Genomic DNA, 19,828 nt, shown 5'->3' on the forward strand with positions numbered 1-19,828 from the left:
CCCACGTAGTATGATGGACTCCACTGCGCCCCACGTAGTATGATGGTCTCCACTGCGCCCCACATAGTATGATGGTCTCCACTGCGCCCCACATAGTATGATGGTCTCTACTGCGCCCCACATAGTATGATGGCCTCTACTGTGCCCCACATAGTATGATGGCCTCTACTGCGCCCCACATAGTATGACGGCCTCCACTGCGCCCCACATAGTATGACGGCCTCCACTGCGCCCCACATAGTATGACTGCCTCCACTGCGCCCCACATAGTATGATGGTCTCCACTGCACCCCACCATAGTATGATGGTCTCCACTGTGCCCCACGTAGTATGATGGTCTCCACTGTGCCCCACATAGTATGATGGTCTCCACTGTGCCCCACATAGTATGATGGTCTCCACTGCGCCCCACATAGTATGATGGTCTCCACTGCGCCCCACATAGTATGATGGCCTCTACTGCGCCCCACATAGTATGATGACCTCTACTGCGCCTCACATAGTATGATGGCCTCTACTGCGCCTCATAGTATGATGGCCTCTACTGCGCCTCACATAGTATGACGGCCTCCACTGCGCCCCACATAGTATGATGGCCTTCACTGCGCCTCACATAATATGATAATGGTCACCATAGTCACCCCACAGTGGGATGGTTATCACAACCCTCCTAATACACAGTATATAATATACTTTGCATGACATTCATGAAAATCTGAACAATCATGCTACTGAAAAGTTACTAATTTTTAAAACTTACATAGTATGTAGTTTTGAAGGGGTCTAATAATAAGGCTATTGGAGTATGATGTTTATATACTGCCCATAACTAAAGCTGTACATACAGTGCACCTATAGCACACTGTATTGTTGATTATACACTACATTTTGTTTTCTTTTTCATTGTTTTTGCTAATATCTTGGCTATTCTTGGTTATTTAAAAGGGTATTCCCATATGGTACATTTATAGCATATTCGCAGTATAAGGCTCTGTGCAAACGGTGCAGATTCTGGTGCAGTTCTGCAGCAGATTTGACCCTGCAGAACTGCAAGTGATGTACAGTACCATTTAAGGCTATGTAAAACAAAAAACGCTGTGCACATGTGCAGATTTTTCCACGCAGATTTGGTGCCGTTTTAAAACTGCAGCATGTCACTTCTTTTGTGCAGTTCTGCAGCAGTTTTTCATCTTCTGCATTATAGAAATCTGCAGGTGAAAACTGCAGGGGAAATCAGCACAAAAACTGCACTAAATCTGCAGGTAAAACGCAGGTCATTTTACCTGCTGATTTAGCATAATCTGCACGGAAAATTCCACAGCAGAATCCGCACTGTGTGCACATAGCCTAACACCAGTGGGGCCTGCATCTATCTTAAAGGCATGGCTGATGCTCGCTTCTGTCAGTGAAGTGGTGGTCAGAACTCCCATTCATTTATATATGCATCCTTACCATGTCTTGAATAAAAGCGGCTCCAGATGGGACCCTGATCTCAATATAACTACAGGCAATATTGATGGGATCAACATCCATTATACATTTATGGCATGTCCTTTTAAAAATGCCATAAATGTACAAAATGGAAATACCCCTTTAAAGCTTGCTTGAGATTATCTTCGATTTACTTTCCAGGTTTTGTATCTTAGTCTCCATAAGTTAAGCAAGACTGCAACTGTGTTTCTCAATGTTCTATTGAGTGAAGCAGAAACAGTTGCAAGTCATTACATGAATGTCAAAATGGAAAACGTGTGAGTGCGGTCACGTGACAACTGATCTAGCAGGCAACAAAAGGAAACCCTGACAGTTAGAATGAGTTCAGAGATTTGTTGAGCCTGGAAATAAGCTTACAGGGTTTTCTGTTTTTTTTTCTCCCCCGAGAAAATTGGTTATCCCCTATCAACCCTTTTAGATCTTAATTTTGTAAAAAATGTGTCCAAGTTAATACACTTAAAAAAAAAAAAAAAGTAACAAACCTATAATCTGTATTGTGTTTTCTTATTACCAGCAACGTTTCAGATTTTCTATTTTATTTATTAGGATTTAGCGGACTCTTTTTTACATGTTCTTTTAAAAAAAATTAACACCGAAAAGAAGTCGTTGAAAAGTTCATATCTTCATGCTCTATGCAGAGTGTATGTGGGTTTGTGTCGTCAGTTTGGAGACATTGAAAGGGCACGAGTTCTTTGCTATAGCATCGTTAAAGAAGGTAGGTTCTATTTTATAACTTGTAAAGTGTAGTGTTGGTATGTTGCTGCCTATAAATGTATTTCGTTACTAGAAAGTAGTTAGGAAATTAGCTTTTGGAGGCAGTTAACAGGTTTTCTATTTTGCAGCCTAAATGGCACTCAGTAGAAAAAGACAGCCACAGTGTCACTGCATCTTTTGGACCCACAGTTCACATTATTGGCAATTGCCCCCCATCATAACAGACTCAGATCATCTCCGCTAGTCACTAATGTCACCACAAGGTCTGCTATTCTATTTTATTTGGGAATGTTATCTTTAGTTGAACAATGAAAAAAAATGGTAGTGTGTATAACACGTTCCAAACTTATATGGGATGAAGTGCAATGTGCTGTATGAAAAAAGTAATCACAGTATATTGTTTCCATTTTCTTAACTGGGAAAATAAACGTGACTAAGGCTATGTGCGCACGTTGAGTATTTGGTTGCAGAAATTTCTGCAATGTTTCTACATCTCTTGGCCGGAAAAACACTGTGGAAAAAACGTGCGTTTTTGTTTGCGTTTTTGCATACAACCTTTTCATGCTGATGCAGTGTGGCATCAGGGTAATGGGATTAGGGCTTGGTGCAGCAGCTGTCATTGACACCTAGCTTTAGGCTTAGTAATGAAAAGGTGTCAGCCCGACACCCTCATCATTAAGCCTATAAGTAAACACACACATTGACACCAGCCTATGTAGGAGGGTTACCAGAACGATCCTACATAGGCTATAACTAGACAGCAACTGTTATTTTTAAAGCATAAAAAAATGAGAGAAAAAATTGCGTGGGCTCCTGCGTAATTTTAATAACCATCATAGGGAAAGCTGAGGGCTGATGTTAATATTCTGGGAAGGAGCCAATAGTGATAAAGTTTTCCAGGCTATTAATATCAGATCACAGCTATTTGCTTAGCCTTTACTGGCTAGTTTACAGGGGGACCCCAGAAAAAAAAATTGACATAGGGTCCCTCTATAAAATCTAACCAGGCAAGGCAGACAACTGCTGATATTAATATCCTAGGAAGGGGCCATGGATATTTGCCCCTGCCAGACTAAAAACATCAGCTCTCAGCCGCCCCAGTAAAGGCGCATCTATAAGATGCACCAAATCTGGCGCTTAGCCTCACTATTGCCACTTGCCTTGTAGTGGTGGCAAGTGGGGTTCATATTTGAGGTTGATGTCACCTTTTGTATTGTCAGGTGACATCAAGCCCACAGGTTAGTAATAGAGAGGAGTCTATAAGACACCTATCCATTAGTAACCCCATTGTGATATTGTATAAAATTCACACACCAGAATAAAGTCTTATTTGAAATAATGACACAGTCTCCTTTAAAGGGGTTGTCCGGGCTTTTCACATAATAACAGTACATATCTTGGCTGCAGAATTATGACAATAAGTAATTTACTTTCTGTCACTAGTTTGCACGGTTTTCTAGATATTCTGAACAAAGCGTCCAAGGGGGGGGGTGTTAAGGCATTGAAATGAGAAAATAGTCGTAACCTCCTACTCTACTCCAAACATGCCCTCTATAGCAACAACCTTGCCCTCTATAGCAACAACCCCACCCTCCATAGCTACAGGCCCTCCCAGTCCACATGAAGCAGCCCTCATCACACAGTAACAAATTCTTCCCCTCCAGCAGCCTCAGTGCAGAGAGCTGCTCCTCCCCCAGACACACACTGAACAGTGATCTATGGAAAGTGAAACTAGTGAGGAGGGAAAATCGTCCTGTATTCTGGGCCACTCCATGATTACAATACATAACTCATTATCAGTAATTCCTTCCCTCACTGTCCCAGGCTGCTGGCAGCAGTGAGAACAGACTGTGTGATGGCCAGTGATGGGGGTCTGCAGCTTCTAATCTGCACAGGGGATGGCTGTCACTGATGTAATCTGTTGTGTGACAAAGCCTCTGCTGTGTGAATGAGACAGCTCTATGTCACTGATGTCTTCACACAGCAGCAGATTTGGTGCAGTGTATGTGAGCACTGTGTCTCTAATGACACAAATACTGATGAGAGCAGCCTGTCCAATCAGCAGCTGTAACAGTGTGAAGTGTTGGGGGGTGTGTGTATGTATGTATGTATTGTGCTGCTTTCACTAATACAGGATCACTGCTGTGTTCTTTCCAATGCTGGAATAATGATAAAGATGAGTGCTGGTGCAGTTTACTGCCAGCCAATGAGTGGGAAGTGGGTGGTGCTGGTCACTGGAGCTTGCTGGGAGTTTGGTGGAGCTTCACACATACACTGCACCAAATCTGCTGCTGTGTGAAAACATAAATGACACAGAGCTGTCTCATTCACATAGCAGAGGCTTTGTCACACAACAGATTACATCAGTGACTGCCATCCTGTTATGAATGGGTCACCGAGGAGGAAAAAACCTAAACATGCTAAGCCCAGAAAAACCAGAGAGGTTGGTAACTATGCAGATTGCAGATCCCTGATCCTACCATACAACTAGCAGCAGCCGTGGAGCGTGCCTACGATGAACCTAGACGCCTCGTCATGGCCGGAGGACTAAATAAGCCTAGAGCAAGAAAAGGGAAAACTAACTGCCCCAGAGCAGACCCCAAAGGAATAGACAGCCCCCACACATGTATTGACGGTGAAACAAGATGAAAACACAAACACAGGTAGGAAAATAGGCTGAGCAAACGATGGGGCCCAAACTAACTAGAAAGGAGAGGAAAGGAAAGACACTATCTGCAATCTGCCCAAAACCCTACAAAATAATGTCCAACACTTCTGTAATAAAATTAACCCTGAAGTCACTAGACTTCTCCCACTATATCAGCACTCTGAAATATTCTGAGGCAGAGCAAAAAGAGGCCAGTCTAATAAGGGACAAAAAGAAAATTGGCAAATACAGATAAATAAGAGTGGAAATTCAGCACAGCCCAAGCCGGGGCTGACTGACCACACAAAAAACTGAATAGAACAACAAAATCAGGTGTGAACAGTAGCAGAGAAACTTAGCTTGAGCTGACTGGAACATTGCCTTCAACCAACACAGGGTCAGGAGGTGCTGCCATAGGAACCACTGGCTCAACAAACCTCTTCAACAGAGATTTGTGAAGTACGTTATGGATCTTGAGCGTAACTGGAAGAGCCAATCGAAAAGAAACAGGATTAAGAATCTCCAAAATCTTATAAGGTCCAATAACCCTTGGCTTAAATTTTGGAGATGCAACCTTCATAGGAATATTCCTAGACGACAACCAAACCATATCACCCACTCTAAACCGAGGACCAATGGTCCTATGCCGGTTGGAAAATCGCTGGGCCTTTTCCTGAGAGAGTGACAACTTTTCCACCACTTGGTCCCATATCTGCTGCATTCTCTCAACCACAGTGTCCACACCTGGGCAGGACGAAGATTCCACTTGCCCTGAAGAGAATCGAGTATGAAACCCAAAATTACAGAAAAAGGGTGACATCAAAGTGGCAGAACTAGCTCTATTGTTCAACGCGAATTCGGCCAAGGGCAAAAATGAGACCCAATCATCCTGATCAGCAGATATAAAATATCTTAAATAAGACTCCAAGGTCTGGTTTGTTCTCTGTCTGTCCATTGGTCTGGGGATGAAAAGCGGAGGAGAAGGATAACTGAATTCCCAGACTGGAACAAAAGGCTTTCCAGAATCTGGAAACAAACTGAACTCCTTTGTCGGACACAATGTTCTCAGGAATCCCATGTAACCGAACCACCTGTTGTAAAAACAAGGGCACCAACTCAGCGGAAGATGGCAACTTTGGGAGTGGTACAAGATCAAGATGGACCATCTTCGAAAATCTATCACAAATCACCCAGATATGTCATTCTCTGAGAGACAGGAAGATCAGAAATAAAATCCATTGAGATATGGGTCCATGGCCTCTTGGGCACCGGCAGGGGCATCAGCAACCCACTAGAACGAGAACAGGGTTTAGACAGAGAACAAGTCCCACAGGACTGTACAAAATTCCTGACATCACGAGATAAGGCAGGCCACCAAAAGGACCGACTCACCAAATCTCTGATACCAAAAATACCTGGATGACCAGCCAATGCGGAACAATGAATTTCAGACATCACTCTCTTTCTCCACTGGTCAGGAACATACAATTTTCCCATAGGGCAACACTCAGGTTTATCCTCCTGAAATTCCTCCAGGGCGCGTCTCAAATCGGGCAAAATGGCAGAAAGAACTACCCCCTCACCTAGGATGGTAGTAGGCTCGGTCACATTAAGAGAATCTGCAAAGAAACTCCTAGAAAGGGCGTCTGCCTTAACATTCTTAGTGCACGGAAGATAAGAGGGCACAAAATTAAAACGCGTGAAAAACAAGGCCCATCTAGCCTGTCTAGGATTCTAGCATTTGGCCGACTCCAGATAAATTAAATTCTTGTGATCGGTGAGGACCAAAACTTGATGTCTAGCTCCCTCTAACCAATGTCTCCACTCCTCAAATGCCCATTTCATGGCCAACAATTCCCGATTCCCCACGTCATAGTTGCGTTCAGATGGGGAGAACTTTCGAGAAAAGAAGGCACAGGGATTCATCTTAGAAGTCACAGGGTCTTTTTGGGACAAAACAGCTCCTGCACCAATCTCAAAGCATCTACCTCCACCTGAAATGGAAGTCAGACATCAGGTTGCCGTAAAACCGGAGCTGAAGTAAATCTCCGCTTAAGCTCCTGAAATGCTGAGACAGCCTCAGGAGACCAATTCAGCACATCAGCGCCCTTCTTGGTCAGATCAGTCAGTGGTTTGACAATACCAGAAAAATTACCTATAAATTTACGATAGAAATTAGCAAAACCCAAGGGCCTTCAAAGAAGTAGGCTGAACCCAATCATAAATGGCCTGTACCTTGGCCGGGTCCATTTCAATAGTCGATGGAGACAAGATAAATCCCAAAAATGAAATCCTCTGTACACCAAAGAGGCATTTCGATCCCTTAACAAACAGGGAATTCTCCCTCAAAATCCGAAACCCAGTCCGGACGTGTTCCACATGAGAATCCCAATCACTAGAAAAGATCAAAATATCATCCAGATAAATGATCAAAAACTTATCCACAGAGTCACGGAAAATATTCATAAAGGACTGGAAGACAGAAGGGGCATTAGTGAGCCCAAAAGGCAGTACCAGGTACTCAAAATGTCCCTCTGGAGTATTAAACTCTGTCTTCCATTCATCCTCATGCTTGATGCGAATAAGATTATACGCCCCCAGAGGTCAAGCTTAGTAAACCAGCAGGCACTCTGGAGAATAAATCAGACATCAGAGGTAACGGGTACTGATATTTAACCGTCATCTTGTTAAGGGAATGATAATCCATACACGGTCTTAATGAACTATCTTTCTTGGCCGCAAAAAAACCAGCACCTAAAGGTGACGAGGATGGTCTAATGTGACCCTTCTCCAATGACTATAGGATCGCATAGCATCATGTTCGGGTACTGATAAGTTGAAAAGCCGACCCTTGGGAAATTTACACACAGGCATCAACTCAATTGCACAGTCATAACTCCTATGAGGAGGCAAAGATGCAGACTTACTCTCACTAAATACATCAGAAAAATCGGCCAGATAATCAGGAATATCATGAGACTGAGGAGAGGTGGAGAAAACAGGAGCTTCCCTAAGAACACACTGACAACCCCAACTCACCACAGACCCAGATTTCCAATCCAAAACTGGATTATGAGTTTGCAACCAGGGAAAACCCAGAACAATAGTATCATGCAAATTATGCAGCACCAAAAATTTACAATTTTCTTGGTGGTCTGGGGCAACTCTCATTATCACCTGGGTCCAAAACTGAGGTTTATTCTCCGCCAAAGGAGTAGCATCAATACCTCTCAAAGGAATAGGCGTCCGCAGAGGCGTCATAGAAAAACCACAACGTTTAGCAAAGTCCAAATCCATCAGATTCAACGCTGCTCCTGAATCCACAAAAGCCTTAGTGGAAAACGTGGATAAGGAGCAGACAGAGTAATTGCCAAAAGGAACTTAGGTTGTACACTGCCCTCAGCAGATGTGTGTGCAAAACGTTTCTCTCGGATAGGGCAGACAGAAATAGTATGAGAGGCATCTCCACAGAAAAAACACAGCTTATTACGCCTTCTAAACTCCTGACGTTGCGCCCTAGACAAAACCCCATCACATTGCATAGGTTTAGACGTTTGTTCAAAAGGTTGCAGCACCTCCCGTGTAGTTGTACATTCACGTAAACGCCGATCAACTTGAATGACTAATGACATGGAATCATCCAGACCAGAAGGAACAGGAAATCCCACCATAACATCTTTTACGGTCTCTGATAAACCCTTCCGAAAGAGAGCTGCCAAAGCACTATCATTCCATGTAGTAAGGACTGCCCACTTTTGGAATTTTTGACAGTATAGCTCTGCATAATCCTGACCCTGGTTTAATGCCAACAGGGTTCTCTCAGCTTGATCAACAGCATTAGGTTCATCATACAACAAACCCAAGGCTTGAAAAAATGCATCCACATTAGTCAGAATAGGATTTTCAGGTGTCAGAGAAAAAGCCCAATCCTGGGGATCGCCGCGCAGCTAGGAGATGACAATTTTAACCTGCTGCGCAGAGCTCCCCGATGAGTTAGGCTTCAAGGCAAGAAATAATTTACAATTATTCTTAAAATTCAGAAATTTAGACCGATCCCCAGAAAACACATCAGGAGTAGGGATCTTGGGTTCAGCAGCATGTGACTGAATGAGGTAGGTGGAAATTCCCTGCACTTCAGCAGCAAGTTGCTCCACACGATCAGACAATTGCTTAATCTCCATTAGGGAAGAAAAAAATCCTCCTACGGCCCCAGAGAAAAAGAGGAAAAAATATATATAAAAAAAAAATTAACAATTTTTTTTTTTTCTTTTAACAACTTTTTCCTGCTTTTGAGTACCCCAGAATCTGCAGTATGGCTGGTGATTCTGTTATGAATGGGTCACCGAGGAGGAAAAAACCTAAACATGCTAAGTCCAGAAAAACCAGAGAGGTTGGTAACTATGCAGATTGCAGATCCCTGATCCTACCACACAACTAGCAGCAGCCGTGGAGCGTGCCTACGATGAACCTATACAAAAATGGTGGGGGGAACAAGAGGCGCAATAGTGCCCTATCACTAGTGACACTAGAAGTATGAGCGGTATAATACAGTTCCACTCACCTATTCCAGTTGTGTAACCCACAACTGGCTTGAGAGCATATCACAGAATCAGCTGCTGCAGGACCTCCACCAACCACTCGCACGTGGAAAAACCTTCAGAAAGTTGTGGGAAGCAGGGTGTGTTGCAGTCCGCGCTGCCGAGATTCACAAATCACCTGGGATGCAAGATGTTGTAGCAGTGTACTCAGGATATCCCTGAGGAAGGTGCCAGGAAGGGCGCCGAAACGCGTAGGAGGAAATAAAGGAGTACACTGCTACAACATCTTGCATCCCAGGTGATTTGTGAATCTCGGCAGCGCGGACTGCAACACACCCTGCTTCCCACAACTTTCTTACGATGAACCTAGACGCCTCGTCACGGCCGGAGGACTAAATAAGCCTAAAGCAAGAAAAGGGAAAACTAACTGCCCCAGAGCAGACCCCAAAGGAAAAGACAGCCCCCACACACGTATTGACGGTGAAACAAGATGAAAACACAAACACAGGTAGGAAAATAGGCTGAGCAAACGATGGGGCCCAAACTAACTGGAAAGGAGAGGAAAGGAAAGACACTGTCTGCAATCTGCCCAAAACCCTACAAAATAATGTCCATCACTTCTGATAATAAAATTAACCCTGAAGTCACTAGACTTTTCCCACTATATCAGCACTCTGAAATATTCTGAGGCAGAGCAAAATGAGGCCAATCTAATAAGGGACAAAAAGCAAATTGGCAAATACAGATAAATAAGAGTGGAAATTCAGCACAGCCCAAGCCGGGGCTGGCTGACCACACAAAAAACTGAATAGAACAACAAAATCAAGTATGAACATTAGCAGAGAAACTTAGCTTGAGCTGACTGGAACAGAGCTGAGAACCAAGACCTGACAAGCAGAAGGAATCACCAGCACCAGAGTAGGGCGTCGGCTGTCTTAAATCCAATCTGAGATTCCTGAGGTCCAATCGTCATCCTCATTATCAGGTGGTAAATCTCTACTGATTAAATCAGCCTCACTACCTCCTGTTACCACCAGAGGGAGCCTGACTGGTAGACCAGAAAATGAACTCACAACACCATCCCCTGTGCAGATTAGAAGCTGCAGACCCCCATCACTGGCCATCACACAGTCTGTTTTCACTGCTGCCAGCAGCCTGGGACAGTGAGGGAAGGAATTACTGATAATGAGTTATGTATTGTAATCATGGAGTGGCCCAGAATACAGGACGATTTTCCCTCCTCACTAGTTTCACTTTCCATAGATCACTGTTCAGTGTGTGTCTGGGGGAGGAGCAGCTCTCTGCACTGAGGCTGCTGGAGGGGAAGAATTTGTTACTGTGTGATGAGGTCTGTTTCATGTGGACGGGGAGGGCCTGTAGCTATGGAGGGTGGGGTTGTTGCTATAGAGGGCATGTTTGGAGTAGAGTAGGAGGTTACGACTAGTTCTCATTTCAATGCCGTAACACACCCCCCTTGGACATTCTGTTCAGAATATCTAGAAAACCGTGCAAACTAGTGACAGAAAGTAAACTACTTATTGTCATAATTCTCCAGCCCAGATATGTACTGAGATTATGTGAAAAGCCCGGACAACCCCTTTAATGAATCTTAATTAAACCATACTTAACGAACGCCGAAGCCAATGTCTCCTTCAACAAAAATAAAATACTAAACCATAATATTCCTCGCCTGTCCACAGAGAAGGTAATAATCCATAATGTCCCACAACGACCTGATCACTTTGAGAGCAGTTACTGATGTGACTGCTCTCAAAGACAGCTGGCGATACACTGACACAGGAGGTAATTGCTCCCACAGTGTATCACTAAGCTGCTGTGAGAGAGTTCACTGGAGTTTATCAGCTCCGGTGATCTCTCTTAAGGCACCACTGCTGTGTGAAAAAGTTCTCACACAGCGGTGCCGTGAGAGCACCAGAGCTGATGAACTCCGATGAGATCTCTCCACGGCAGCTCAGTGATACACTGTGGGAGTGATTACCTCCTGTCAATGTATTGCCTGTGGCCAGATAGAGCGATCACATTTCCCAATGTGACTGTTCTACACGTGAGATTGCCGTGAGACACTCGGGATCACGTGGACTACTGCGGACAGATGAGTATATGTTGGCTTATTGTTTTACATTATCTCTAGGTCACAGTTTTTTTTTTTTTTTAAACTGTGACCACAGGCGCCGACAGATGATGCTACGTCTCCCATCAGGGACACCTGCTGTCACTGTGATCAACGACAGCAGACGTAGCCCGATGGGAGCAGTAGTCTCATCAGCCCACGCCTGCTGACCTGCAGTAAGGTTTTTGCCGCAGGTTACCGCTGCGGGTCGCAATCACAGCTGAGGAGTCATGCTGACATCTGACAGCATGACCTTGCAGCGCTCTGACCGGCAGTAGCGTTATGGCCGATAAGAACCACCACACCGGTGTTTCCCATGCTGTCACATAGATGACAGCGTGGGAAACACCATAGGAAGCTGTTAAAATGCAAAACAAATGCTCAGAAAATCCGCAGCAAATCCGCAAACATTTTTATACCTGCGTTTTTGCTGTGGATTTGACTGACACAATTCAAGTTAATGGGTGAAAAATGCTGCAGAAACGTGCAAAGAATTGACATGCTGCAGAAAAAAATGCACTGCAAATACTTAAGGAAATTTACTAATCATATGCACAACTCTTCAGGACTGTCCTTTAATTAGATTGCATAAGGATTCCATAACGTTTTGGCCCATTTCCGCACTGAAAAAATGCTGCAAAGACGCATCTAAAACGCCCTGTGTGCACATAGCCTTATTTCTCCTTCACCTAATTGGAGGACACAGGACCATGGGTGTTATGCTGCTGCCACTAGGAGGCTGACACTAAGTAAACACAAAAAGATTAGGTCCTCCTCTGCAGTATACACCCGCACACTGGCTCCAGCCGAACCAATTCAAGCTTAGCTGTCAGTAGGAGGCACATGTGCTCGGTTTTTCAGATCACATCTATTGCTTTTTTATTTTTCTCTTTATTCTTAATTTTTCATGGATTACAGGGGGCGATCGATCCCTTAAGGGCGCCGCTCTCCCCAAACCTACAACAGGCGGGAACATGGGAGTGTTGCCTCCACGTACTCCCTTCTGCATCGCTTGTCATCGGTATGCCTGAGATGTTTTTTAGTGGCGACGGGTACCTTCAGGGCACCGCTTTCCCCACTCGGGCAACAGATGAGAACATGGAGTGTCGCTTCTATGTACCCCCCTCTGCATCCAGGCTCATCCCGCTTTTTGTGCTGGACCAACAGCCTGTTATGATCCCAGTGCAGGTTTTGACCTGCACGTCAGGGGTTAATGTTTTGAGCTCAGTGCAGGCTTTGACCTGCACGCCTGGGGTTAATTATTGTGGCATCTCTTTGGTTCTGCAAGGGCTTATAGCCCTGAGAAACTCCAATCCCTGTCAGTTATACTTTTGGCTTTGGCCGAGTGTGTTGACCTCTGTGTGACTGTGCATTGTCTTCTAGCTTGCTATATGGTTCTGACCTGGTTCTGTCTTCCGTTGTGAGTTTGCCTGTTGATTCTGTACTGGGCTAACCTCTTTGCTCGCCCCTTTTGTACTCTGCAGCTGTATCCGTGTATGACTCATTGGCTACGTCCTGACTATCCATTCTGTCTAAACCCCTGGTTTTGTCTTGCTATCTCGTGCTTTGACCCCGGCCTGATCTGTTTACGTCCCTGTCTATGCCCCTTGGTAACTTTGTCCCGTTGTTACCCTGCTAAGAGTTTTCCTGCAGCTCCTAGCTCTCTGATGTCTAGGCCACGCCCCCAGCAGTCTCATGCTTCAGGTCCTGTTGGTCTGAAGCACGCACCTTCTCTGCTGCTGCCCGCTCCACAGGTATCTCTGAGCACAGTTTGTCTTACTCAGGACACGCGCACTGGCTCAGTGAGCAAGTGCAGTGCGGTGTTCCTGACACAGCCCTGTCCCGAGGCACTTATGGTGTCCGTGCGGCACCCACTGCATCGCCTCTGATATGCAGTGGCAATGGATGGAAGGCGGACGGTCACCCTCCCTCCAAACGGAGAGGCGGCTAAAGGGTCCCTGCACCATCCAAACGAGAACTGCTGACCTGGGAATGGAAAACTCCTCAGGCATATGCCCGAGTCCTGCACATCATATCTCCTGTGGCTGCTTCTGCAGCGATGCACACCGCTGGTAAGAGGGTTGGCTGTGCATCCGGGCTACAATCATCTGATCAGCATCCCTGGTGGAGGGTTCCTGCATGCGGCGCTTTTTCACTTGGCCTTTCCCCCTACTGAGGTCCGGCTGTCACCGGAAATTTAGTCCCCGGGTTGGGCCTAGTGCCGGCAGTAATCCGGAAGTCCCGCTCATTCTGTGACGTTGTGGTGGCTCCGCTCACGATTTGGCGCTTCCACATGACTTCTCCCTGCATGTCCCCCACCGGCGGCCATCTTTATCCATCGGCTGACTCTCCACACGTGCGGACAGCCCGTTCATCTTCAGTGGGGCACAGCGCATCGGGAGATCAGCTATCACTGGGCCACAGAACCTGGTTAAGGCTAGTTTCACACTAGCATTGGGAGGCGCAGGGCCGCCGCTAAGCTCCACCCCCGGCCGCGACTCCTCCGGTCAGCTCCTCCTCTGGGCGCATGATGCTACATGCGACCAGCGTACCCTATATTTAAGGTTGGGTACGCTGGGCGTGCAATGGTATGTTTTTGCAGACGCATGCACCCTTTTTGCGCTGTGCCGAGCGCACAAAAATGCAACACAGTGCAAAAAGGGTGCACAAAAATACAACACAGTGCAAACGCCAGAGCACGGCCAGCGTACCCAACGCTAAATATAGGGTACGCTGGTCGCATGCAGCATCATGCGCCCAGAGGAGGAGGCGCGGTCGGGGGCGGAGCTTAGCGGCGGTCCTGTGCTGCGCCTCCTAACGCTAGTGTGAAACTAGCCTTAGACTCAGCTGCAGCAGATACACGCATTGGCCCTCCTTTGCAGTAGTCACTGGTAGACATACAGCCACGGTCCTCCCTATTGGAGCATATCAGCAGGATCAGGGGCATACTGGGGTACATCCTGTCATTCTCTAAGGCATACAAGAAGGCTAACAAGACACATAGTGTTTTTCACCTCATGTACCACCTGTCAGACTTCGCTGCCACGGTGACAGAGTACCTCACTCTGCAAGACTTGTGATCCCGAATGAGTTCAGGAGCCCTCCGCCACTCCTGAACCCAGTGTACCTATCCCCCTGAGTGGGCTTCGTCACTGTCGCAGTCCATGGCGTCACTAGCCAAAGCAGTAGTCTCTCTAAGATCCCTCCACCGGTCAGGGCACTCGTCTGCCTGTCTTGGAAGGTTTCTCTATATCACGGGAACAATCGGCCAGCAGGGGCCGTTCTCGGTCAAACAATTATCAGGCATCTAGGAAACTGGCCCATAGCACATCTTCCGAGCCTTCTCGCGCCTCGGCATCTGTGGTTTGCGTTTCCCGCTCCCCCCTCACCCGGGGCTTGCAGTGACCAGGATTCGGAGTCCGATTCCGACATGCCCCTTGATCTAGACTCTCCAGATTATCAGACGACAGTGGACAGTCTCATTGAAGCCGTCAACCAGACCTTAAAGGTTGACGAGGACTCTAATTCAGTCCCGGAGCACGCGGTGTCCTTCAAGAGGACTAAACGTCTTCATAGGGTTTCTCCAACCATCCCGAGTTCCAGGACATAGTTCGATGGCATAAGGAGCGACTGGACAAACGCTTCGCTGGTCAGAAGCCTATTGAGGCTAGATATCCCTTTTCTGTTGATCTGCGGAAGGAATGGGCCAAATCACCTCCAGTGGACCCACCGGTATCCTGCCTGGCCACCAAAACCCTTCTATCCTTACCTGACGGGTCCTTGATTAAAGATCCCATGGACCGTCAGAGAACCTTGCCCGTTCGGTTTTTGAAACCTCGTGCTCGTCTCTCTCTCCTTCCTTTGCCGTGGTGTCGGTAGCTAAAAGCTAAGGTCTCTTGGGCCGATACCCTGACCAGAACCATTCAGGATAGTGTCCTTCCCCCGGAGGCAGCAGACAGCAGATCTCCTTGGCCGAGGAATATTTGTTGCACGCTTCCCTGGACTCTGCTAACTGTTCTGCACTTGGTGCCTCAGTCACCATCAGACTGGCTCTGTGGCCCAGGGAATGTTGAGCGGACTCTGCGTCTCTGCCCTACCAGAGCGGTCGTTTATTTGGAGAGAAGCTGGATCAGCTTATCTTGGACGCCACAGGAGAAAAAAGTAAATTCCTCCCCCAGCAGAAGACTAGGTACGTTTCCACCATTTTGCGCCAATCCTGGTTGGTCCAATGCGACCTCTTCAGCCAAATCGGGAAGCCCCCCTCGGGGGGGACAGGGGTCCCCAGGTCTCGTATAAGATCAACCAGTCATGGAGGAGCCGTACCAAGCAATCTAGGTCTAAGGGAACAAGGTCCCATAGATTCTCGGCCCAATGACTCAAAGCATTATCCGGTTGACACCAGTCGAGTAGGCTGTCACTCCTTTTTCATCATGTTTGGCCATCCGTCGTCCACAACGAATGGGTCAGAGACCTGGTGTCTTCCAGATACAAGATAGTTTTCTTCCTGCCCTCCGGCTCTGTTCTTCCCCTCTCGCCCTCCCGAAGCCGGGACGCGGGCTGGGCTTTTCTACGAAGCCATCGATTCACTACGCTAAGACGGGGTCATTATTCCGGTCCCAGAAAGAGAATGGTTCGAAGGGTTCTACTCGAACTTATTCGTGGTTCCGAAGAAGGACGGCACGGTGCGGCCCTTTCTGGATCTGAATCTCCTAGACAAGTTTGTCAAGGTCCTGCACTTCAAGATGGAGTCCCTCCGCTTTGTCATCATTTCGATGGAGAAGGGGAAGTTCCTAGCATCCATCGACATCCGGGATGCCTACCTTCATATCCCGATTTTTTTTTTTTTTTTTTCTTCCTCACCAAAGGTTCCTTTGCTTTGCCGTCCGCGAGGATCATTTCCAGTTTGCAGCCTTGCCCTTCGGCCTTGACACCGCTCCCAGAGTGTTCACAAAGGTCATGGCGGCTGTCATGTCCATCCTGCACTTGCAGGGCGTGGTCATTTTGCCATACTTGGACGACCTCCTAATCAAGGGCCCGTCTATCCAACCTGCTTGGCTGGCTGATAAACTTAAACAATCTTCCCCTGTCCCAGCCCAGCAGATATCCTTTCTTAGGATTGACACTGGACACCTCCCAAGGGTTGGTGGTTCTCCTTCGATACAAGGTCATAGCCCTTCCAACAGGGAGCCCAGGCACTTTGCCGCCTATTTCCTCACCGACTCTGCATGGGGGTCCTGGGCAAGATTGAGGCAGCGATGGAAGCAGTTCTCTTTGCCCAGGTACACCTCAGTCCTCTGCAGCTTGCGCTTCTGGCGACCTGGAACAGGAACCCTTTCTTTTTCGACCATCCATGCCGCTTGTCTCCGTGGGTCAATCGAGTACTCAGGTGGTGGACGTTGCGGTCTTCACTCACTCAGGGGAAGTCTTTTCTCCCGGTTCAATGGCTGGTCACCACCGACGCCAGTCTTCTAGTCTGAGGGGCTGTTTTTCGTCATCATACTGCCCAGGGGCGCTGGTCACCTCGGAAGGCGTGACTTCCGATCAACGTCCTGGAAATTTGGGCGATTCAGTTGATTATTATTATTTATATAGCACCATTGATTCCATGGTGCTGTACATGAGGAGTTACATACATATTACAGATATCACTTACAGTAAACAAACTAACAATCACAGACTGATATAGAGGGGAGAGAGGACCCTGCCCTTGCGGGCTTACATTCTACAGGATGGTGGGGAAGGAGACAGTAGCTTGGGAGGTTGCAGCAGCTCCAGTGATGGTGAGGCGGTAGCTCCAGTAGTGGTGAGGAGGCAGTGGGGATCATTGCAGACTGTAGGCTTTCTTGAAGCAATGGGTTTTCAGGTTCCGTCTGAAGGATCCAAGTGTGGTTGATAGCCGGACGTGTTGGGGCAAAGAATTCCAGAGGATGGGGGCTATTCGGGAGAAGTCTTGGAGGTGGTTGGGTGAGGAGCGAGTAAGTGTGGAGGAGAGAAGGAGGTCTTGGGAGGATCGGAGATTACGTGAGGGAAGATATCGGGAGATTAGTTCAGAGATATATGAAGGAGACAGGTTATAGATGGCCTTGTAGGTCAGTATTAGTAATTTGAATTGGATACGCTGAGGGAGTGGGAGCAAGTGAAGAGATTTGCAGAGGGGAAAAGCGGAGGAGTAGCGAGGAGAGAGATGATTTAGTCGGGCAGCAGGGTTAAGGATGGACTGGAGAGGTGCGAGGGTGTTGGTAGGGAGGCCACAGAAAAGGATGTTGCAGTAGTCGAGACGGGAGATGATGAGGGCATGCACAAGCATTTTTGTAGAGTGAGGGTTGAGGAAGGGACGGTTTCTGGAAATATTTTTGAGCTGGAGGCGGCAGGATGTGGAGAGAGCTTGGATGTGCGGTTTGAAGGACAGGGCAGAGTCAAGGGTTACTCCGAGGCAGCGGACCTCCGGTACGGGGGTATCAATCATCGGGGGGCACCCGCAGCAGGGCGGCAATGAGTGAGGTAGAACACATTCTCCGCCTGGCCAAGATAACCCAGTCAGTTATTTCAGTGGTTCACATCCCGGTTGTGGAAAACTGGGTGGCAGATTTCCTCAGCCGTCAGGGCTGAGGCAGATTTATTATCGTTGGGGGACTCCGGACGTGGATCTAATGACTTCAAGACTAAACGCCAAGGTGCCAGAGTTCATAGCTCGGTCCCAGGAACCAGAGGGCATTGGGTCGGACGCACTGGTACTTCCGTGGTGTCAATTTTGTCTTCCGTACTGTTTCCCCCTTTTCCATTACTTCCGAGGGAAGACGGAAGGAATTCCAGTGATCCTAGTCGCTCTTGACTGGCTGCATTGGGCGTGGTATGCAGAGTTGGTACAGCTCGTCGTCGACGTTCCCTGGCGACTAGCAGGTCGTCCAGATATGCTCTCTCAGGGCCTGATTTGCCATCAGAACTCAGGAGCCTTGTGTTTAACGGCCTGGCCATTGCATCCTGGGTTCTAATCCAAGCCGGCTTTTCCCGAGAAGTGGTTTCCACTATGGTTAGCGCTCGGAAGTCCGCATCGAGTTGAACTTATCACCGCACCTGGAAGGCGTTTTTTGCATTATTCAGGGAATGCGGTTGCTCCTCCCCTTGCCTTCTCCATTCCGACTTTTTTGTAGTTCCTCCAGACCGGTCTGGACTCAGGCCTGGCTCTTAGTTCCCTCAAAGCCAGATCGCTGCCTTATCAGTCAGTCTTGTTCCAGCGCCGGATTGCTTCTAAGCAGCAGGTGAAGACTTTCATTCAGGGGGTCTCCCACGTGATACCTCCCTATAGAAGGCCGTTGGATGCCTGGGACCTTAGCTTGGTCCTGGGTGTTCTACAGAAGGCTTTCTTCGAGCTTCTACAGGACATTTCTCTGACCCACCATTCATGGAAGTTCGCCTTTCTTGACTCGGTGACATCAATCAGGCAGGCATCGGAACTGGCCGCTCTTTCCTGTAGATCCCTTTTCCTAATTTTTCACTAGGACAAGGGTGTTCTCAGGCCGTCCCCGTCCTTTACATCTTAGTGAGGGCATTGTCATTCCCTCGTTTTGCCCGACTCCCAATTCACCGTTTTGAGAGGGCCCTTCACACTTTGGACCTGGTGAGGGCTCTCAGAAGTTAAGTCTCATGGACGGCGTCATTCCGCAAGACAGACGCTGCAGCTGCTTCAAAGTCCACAATAGCCAGGTGGATAAGCTCGGCTATTCAAGAGGCTTACCATGTCAGAGGCAATCCCAGCGGGGATTAAGGCACATTCCACTCGGTCGGTGGGCGCCTTATTTGGCCATTCGGCACCAGGTGTTGACAGAACAGGTTCTCAAGGCTGCGACTTGGTCCAGTCTGCACACATTTTTCGAAGAACTACAACATTCACATTCAGGCTTCCGCAGATGCGGGCCTAGGCAGACGGATCTTGCAGGCAGCAGTAGCGCATCGCTAGACAGTTGGTACGTAGGGTTTAGTCTGTTATGTTGGTTCCCCACCCAGGGACTGCTTTAAGTTGTCCCATGGTCCTGTGTCCCCAATGAGGCGAAGGAGAAACAGATTTTTGTGGACTCACCGTAAAATCCTTTTCTCCAAACCACTCATTGGGGGACATCACTCACCTTGTTGGTCGGATGGCTTCAGTATGTTCTTTAGTTTGACGTTTTTTATACTCTTTGTTCTTGCTTTTTCCTACTGCTTCGTCACGGAAACTGATTCGGTTGGAGCCAGTGTGCGGTGTATACTGCAGAGGAGGAGCTAATCTTACTTAGTGTTTGTCTCCTAGTGGCAGCAGCATAACACCCA

The 19,828-nt window shown here is 47.5% G+C and overlaps 1 protein-coding gene across 2 annotated transcripts in view; it reads left to right on the forward strand.

Annotated features, from left to right (window-relative positions):
• Positions 1–19,828, forward strand: part of ICE1 (interactor of little elongation complex ELL subunit 1) — a 99,420-nt gene that overhangs the window by 57,835 nt on the left and 21,757 nt on the right. For both annotated transcript variants that reach the window (XM_073587786.1, XM_073587785.1), the window contains one exon: positions 2,038–2,206. In XM_073587786.1, the coding sequence (XP_073443887.1) occupies positions 2,038–2,206 (169 nt within the window). The remainder of the gene's footprint in view (positions 1–2,037; positions 2,207–19,828) is intronic.

The sequence above is a fragment of the Dendrobates tinctorius genome, unplaced genomic scaffold (genome assembly GCF_039654945.1).
Source record: "Dendrobates tinctorius isolate UK_male_01 unplaced genomic scaffold, ASM3965494v1 ptg000102l, whole genome shotgun sequence".
NCBI lineage: Eukaryota > Metazoa > Chordata > Amphibia > Anura > Dendrobatidae > Dendrobates > Dendrobates tinctorius.